The sequence below is a fragment of the Lipotes vexillifer genome, unplaced genomic scaffold (genome assembly GCF_000442215.2).
Source record: "Lipotes vexillifer unplaced genomic scaffold, Lipotes_vexillifer_v1.1 scaffold484, whole genome shotgun sequence".
Taxonomy (NCBI): domain Eukaryota; kingdom Metazoa; phylum Chordata; class Mammalia; order Artiodactyla; family Lipotidae; genus Lipotes; species Lipotes vexillifer.
The window spans coordinates 2,302,131-2,308,130 of record NW_006786458.1 but is presented as its reverse complement, the minus strand read 5'-3'; the positions used below and the strand labels follow the sequence as shown (position 1 = coordinate 2,308,130).

General features: G+C 36.5%; 1 protein-coding gene across 1 annotated transcript in view; it reads right to left on the bottom strand.

Annotated features, from left to right (window-relative positions):
- Positions 1–2,692: 2,692 nt before the first annotated feature.
- The window catches only part of CDCA2 (cell division cycle associated 2), a 47,244-nt gene continuing 43,936 nt past the window's right edge, over positions 2,693–6,000 (bottom strand). Inside the window, exon 14 of the mRNA XM_007458826.1 lies at positions 2,693–3,897. Within this exon, the coding sequence (XP_007458888.1) occupies positions 2,693–3,897 (1,205 nt within the window). The remainder of the gene's footprint in view (positions 3,898–6,000) is intronic.

Here is a 6,000-nt window from a genome sequence, read left to right as displayed (position 1 = left end):
TGGAGGCAACTAGCGTCCATCAGTAGGGAGATGGCTAACTACATTATAGATATCCAAATTATATCATGCTATGCAGGGGTTAAAAAGACTGCAATGGCACCAGGGCTCCCCAAAATGGTATTATGTTGAACAAAAATTTTAACTTGCAAAATGGAACACAGAGCGATCCCATTAGAAAACAACAAAACCTATGCCTGCTGTTACTGGTGTTGACACCTAGAAAGGCAGGGAGAGAAAGGTGTAGCTGCAGGATGCCTGCATTAGGTGGGGGGAAGACACTTTTTCATTATGCCCAGTTCTCTACTTTTTTCAGTAGACACATAGGACTTTTGTAATAAAAATGAGTGAAAATAAAAGTTAAGGGGAAGCACCCGCAGCAACAGTGAAGAGCTGCCCTGGTTTAAGGTAGTGCACACAGGATGAGAACTTCAGATGTCATGCTGCCATCTTCTGGAACAAGCAAGAATCTATGGGAGCAGGAACAGATAAAAGTAGAAGCCATCCTAAGGCAAAATGTCAAGGGTTACTGCGGTAGAAAAGATAAGGCAAATTTTTGATTTAGCCATTAATGAAAAGAAACAGTTAAAAACACACAAGCATGATGACATACAGAAATCATTAACTTTTCACAAATTTTATGATACAAATGAGATGGTGGATAAAACTACCTCCAAGTTGTTTTGATTTCTCAAGACATCTTTGTAGGAAAACAGTCCATTTGTTATTTACAGATAGCAACAAAATATTCATAGTGAAATATTTAAAAACGAATAGAACTTGTAGTGTTTATCTTTCTAACTGCAGATACTTGAAAATGAGAACAATTTTACATTTGAAAAACCAAGCCAAAAAAAATCACAACCAAAAAAATCACAGACCAAAATGTCTCCTTCATCCTCACTAGCACTTTTTGGGAAATAAAACAAAGCACGTGAAATTCTGAAAATTCAAATACAATTGAGATCATATATCATACAGTAAAAATGGCAGAAAATAACAGTAATTTTAACCTTCCTATGAACAAACAACAAAAAATTTTTAAAAAACAAAACCCTCTAACATTGTATGTTTCTGAAAGTTTTGTTGTTTTTTTTTTATGACCAAAACCAAAAAGCTTCACAAGAAGTTTTTTTTTTTGGTTTGTTTTCAGTGGTAGACATTTGCCAACCATACCAAACTATAAATGGGGGGAAAAGCCCATAAATAATTTACATGTAAAGATAAAAGAATTTTTGAAACAATCCACCCTTTAGCAGGAGAAATTGGGGATCACTTTGAGTGTTAATGTAAAATACATTAGTCTTTAGCAGCAGGAGTTCCAGACCTATTGGTGCCAAGAAGGTAACAAATAGTCTCTATCTAAGGCAGGGGAAATGGGCGCCCAGCAGGAGCTTTCTTCCCTGTTGTGTTATTTATAGAGAGCCCTATTTGTTAACATGTTTCTGCTATCACAGGAGTAGGAGAGTTTAATGATTTAAAGGATTTCAAAGACAACTGTTTAATGATACAATGATTTACTTGCATTCACAAATTCTAAAAATATAGCAATTTAGATTTTCAAACTGCTGTCACCAAAACTGCGATAGGATATACTGCTGAAGCTTAACTGGACAAACCAAAACAAGTACTAGCTCCTGGTATGGTGAAATAAAAAGTCAGAAAGGCTGGAAAATGCCATGCTAAAAAAGAAATCAGCAACCTACCACCATGCTTCATGTTAGTAAACCAATTTGTTAGGGTCTTTTAAGTGAGTTTCTGGATTTTTTTTTTTTAATGGAAAACCATGAATTCAATCCCAAATTACCTGTGACTAATCTGAATGATCTGGGAGATGAGTCTTCAACTAGACTGCTTATATTTTCACCAAAAACCAAACCCCTACTTCCTACCCCACAAAGCATACAAGAGTGTTGTGTGAAGGTCAAAATGCTTTCATGTTAGTTATTTCTAAATTATATATTCACTTTATAATGACAGATTTGTAATATTCTGGTTATTGAAAGAATTTTCCAAAATCCCATGTTTAAGATTTGATTTTAATCTATTAAAATAAAATTTTTATTTGAGACAAAGTATATTATTAAAGCTTCTCTTAACTTTAACCCCAAAGGGAAAAAAACAAATTTTATCATTTCCATCTTTCCTACTTGTTAAAATTTTTAACCCGTTTTTTTGGGGCAATCTTTTAAAATAAAAACATACCTCACCCCACTTTATTTAACAGTTTCAACCTTATATTACCTTCAATTTTCATAAAGTTACATTAATTCTAACAATTTGTTAAAGACCAAAACAAAACACTCTTCTCATCCAGATATAACAAGTCAATTCTAAAAGATGCTTTTTTTACAACAGAAACTCTAAACCTTCAGTGATAAATATGTACTAACATGAAATAAAACTTAAGAGACATGCTGTTAGGTCTAAAAGCAATCCTTTTTAACAGAATACCAATAAAGCTTTTATCATTTGTGGGGAGAACATGTTTAATACAATGCTTTCAGTTTGAAAGATGGAGAAATTCACTTATTTCTACTTAAAAGTAGGTTCTACTCAAATATTTTATTTGAAACTTTTAAAACACTGAGGTTGAACAAAGGATGGGAACTTGGATGAAAGAATCTTTCAGACATGAATGGTTGGTTACCTTCTCTCTTGCCAAAACGTTCTGCAGGGAATGTCAGTTACTGCTTTAGTTCTCTGATATGTCCGATTCTCTCGAAGTCACTTGGAGAGCTTCCTTCTGGTTGAGAAAGGTGGTTCTTTTGTAGCCTCTCGACTGGGTGGTGTTTTTAGGATCTGCAAGTGTAGATGTACAAAAGCTCTTCCGGCTCCTCCCAGGTAAACTGGCAGCAGCAGCAGCAAAGCCCTCACTGTTTTCTTTACCTGGTGTGGAGGGCAGCACACAAGGTTTTTGCCTGGAGGACCCGTTCTCAAATCTTCTGCTGTCAAATGTACCTATTGTTCTCCTCTTGGTTCTTTGGGAAATGCTGGAAGCGGGAGGCAATGGAAGGGAAATCCACACAAGCCCTTCACTTTCCAAACCTTTTTGTAGCCTTGTGCTGCGTCTTACTTTGGTTTCACTCTTTGTTCTCTGAAAGGTTTGCTCAATGGAGTCAGATAAATCTTTATACAGTTGGGAATTTTCTAAACTAATTTCTACAGAGCTGCTCACACTGTAGGAAGGTTTGGGATTCTCAATTTTTTCCAAATGTAAACTTTGCCCATCAGAACAAGCCATGGACTGTCTTCTGTATTTCCTTTCTCTGTAACTCACACCACGACTACTTGCTATGGAGTTTCTTCCCAAATCCTCACCTTGACTTTTACTTTCTTTCATGTGGTCAATTAAGACATCTTCTGAACAATCACATTCTTTTTGTGAGTCGGGCATGAAATGCTTGGTCTGCAGTTTTCCTTCTGGAACGACTAAGAAGTCACCCTGGTTTTCACATTTGATGTTTATATCTTCTGAGATTTTAAAGATTTGAAAAAGGTTTTCCATATTTTGACCAGCAGCAGAAAGTTCTTGGGACTGCATGGTAAAATCAGGTTTTGGATTGTCTGATACAATGGGTGTTTCAGTCACAGAAGGATAAGAAATATGGCTGTTTTCATTCTCAGTCTCAGTTTTTAGTTCGTTTTCACTTTCCAACTTAATTGCTGCTTTTGGAATATTTTTGTTTTCATTAATTTCTATAGTACTTGTATTTGAACCTTGCTCAAAAGTAGCATTAATAAGTGATGATGAACTTTTCATGTCAGAGCTGCAGAATTCAGACACATCGTATTTATTAAAGCCTCGAATCATCTGCCAGTCCTCTGGGCTCTGAGGCAAAATATTATTTCTCTTCGGAAGCTTCACTTCTTCAAGTTCATCATTGGAGCTGAAATCATCTATGGGCATGTAAGTAAGTTTAAATCGAATTAAAAAGTAACAGTGGAAATAAACTTTCACAAATCAAACAGGTGTCAAATTGTATTGTGTGTCAAGCTTTCAAAAAAATCGCAAGACCTACAAATGCTACCCTGTACTTGTCCCCATCTGTCATCGTTCTTTCTCTTTCAGTTCTTCCTCACCCCACAGGTTAAGAAAATATGTACTTAATGCATGAATTAATAAAGCATATAACCTGAGACCATGGAAATGAGAACTGTATCTGAAATTGCTTCCTCTATTCTAATGTGCTTCCCATTCTACAAGGTCAATTAGCATGAGGTAGACACACTTCCTATCTCCCGAAAAATGAATTACTGAAAATCGGCAACATCATGCTTCTGAAACTTTTCCATCAATGTTCCCCCTCGAAATAGAAGAGAGAAAACTTGGAATTCTGGGGGATTTGAGGACTTAGCTAAAAGGGTACTTCTGAAGACACTCAAGTCTTATGCCCAGTGTTTAAAAAATTAACATTAAACTGCACCAAACTCTCAAATGGAGCCCCGGTTGTTTCAATATTCTAGAAATCTCTCCCCTTCCATGCCAATCTCTGAATATAATTCACCCTCCAGGAAGACACGCCATGTGGGCCCTGCCATGTGTTTCTGGCACACGGTGTCACATCACAGGTGAAAAACACATCATCAAGGTTTTAAAGTCACATAACACAGCCTAAGTGAATCTAGGCTTTATGAGTTCTAAATCTCAGTACTATTAGAAGCCATCTCTCTGGTTATCTCACATAATAAAGTTTTTAATTGGTCAGTCAAAGGAGTATAAAAAATGTTTTAAACAAAATAAAAACTGAAAGATAAAACATAAGCTGAGCCAAAAATCTACAAAAAACATTTCAGTGTGAAAAGGTATATATACATCCGGGATTTGGGTACTTACAATCATGTCACAGAAAGCTAGAGATTAACATAGGGCAGGGGGCCCTTGGTATCAACCAACCAATATGTCAACTGGGCTCTTTATACAACTTTAAAAATGGATATTCGTGTATTTTTCGTGAAATTAACATACTAGAAAAGGAAGGTAGGGGAAAGGGATGGAGGGAGGAAGAGAGAAATAGAGAGGAAAGAAGGGAGAGAGAGAACTGCTTTAGACCCTCATAGCAGATGAAACCGTTGGTTACTGACAAAAAGTGTTTCATGTATTTTTGAAAAGAAATTCTCTAATAAGATGCAAGATGTAAAATATACACTAACAGTCATTGTTCAAGTATCTTTGGAATAAAGGAAACTGTTAGGAACTACAGATATAACAAAAATAAGTCTCAAGGGAAAGGCAACTTGCAGGGGAGGGAGGTGGACAGATCGTTATAAACCAGGTGGTAAAGCTGTAAGGTGAACAAAGAGTTTTCCTGGAAAGGCAGCCAGCATGGCTAAATCCTAAAGGCTAAGCAGCATCAGGCCAGATTTAAAAGAGGTGGGGTGGCCGACGTCCTGTCCCACGATGTAGCACAGAAAAGAGGCTAGGGCAGGACAGCTCCACCTCTGCTGGTGCCCCGGGGCCGGAGGAATATGTCTATGTGGGGTGGCCGTGAGTTTGTTTAAACTTTTGGGTGTTCCTGAAATAACAAGTAGGCAGAGGCCAAGAGTCTATAATGGCATGTACCATATTCGTCCTCGAATCTATGATAGATCCTACGTGCTATGCTGCAAATGGGATGCAGGCTATAAATATGTGGTGATTGACAAAGGCAGCTATCTTAAGAATGATTACATACAAAATTCACACACGAAATGAACACATACTCCAGCTTTTCAGCACGATTTAATCAATTTAAACTCAAGCATTACCAACCAGATGCAACTCCAATCCAATTTTTGTCTAATCAGGATACCAACAGACTTAATCTTCCTTTTAAACAAAATTTTCCAAGTAATCAAGTTCAATTTATAAATGTTATTTCTAGAAGATGCTTAGCAGTGCCAACTCTACTGAAACATCAGAGGGCAAGGTTTTTTTGTTTTATTTTATTTATTTATTTAAATGTTGAGCCTTCTTTTAATTTATTTATTTTTCTTTTTGGCTGTGTTGGGTCTTTGTTTCTG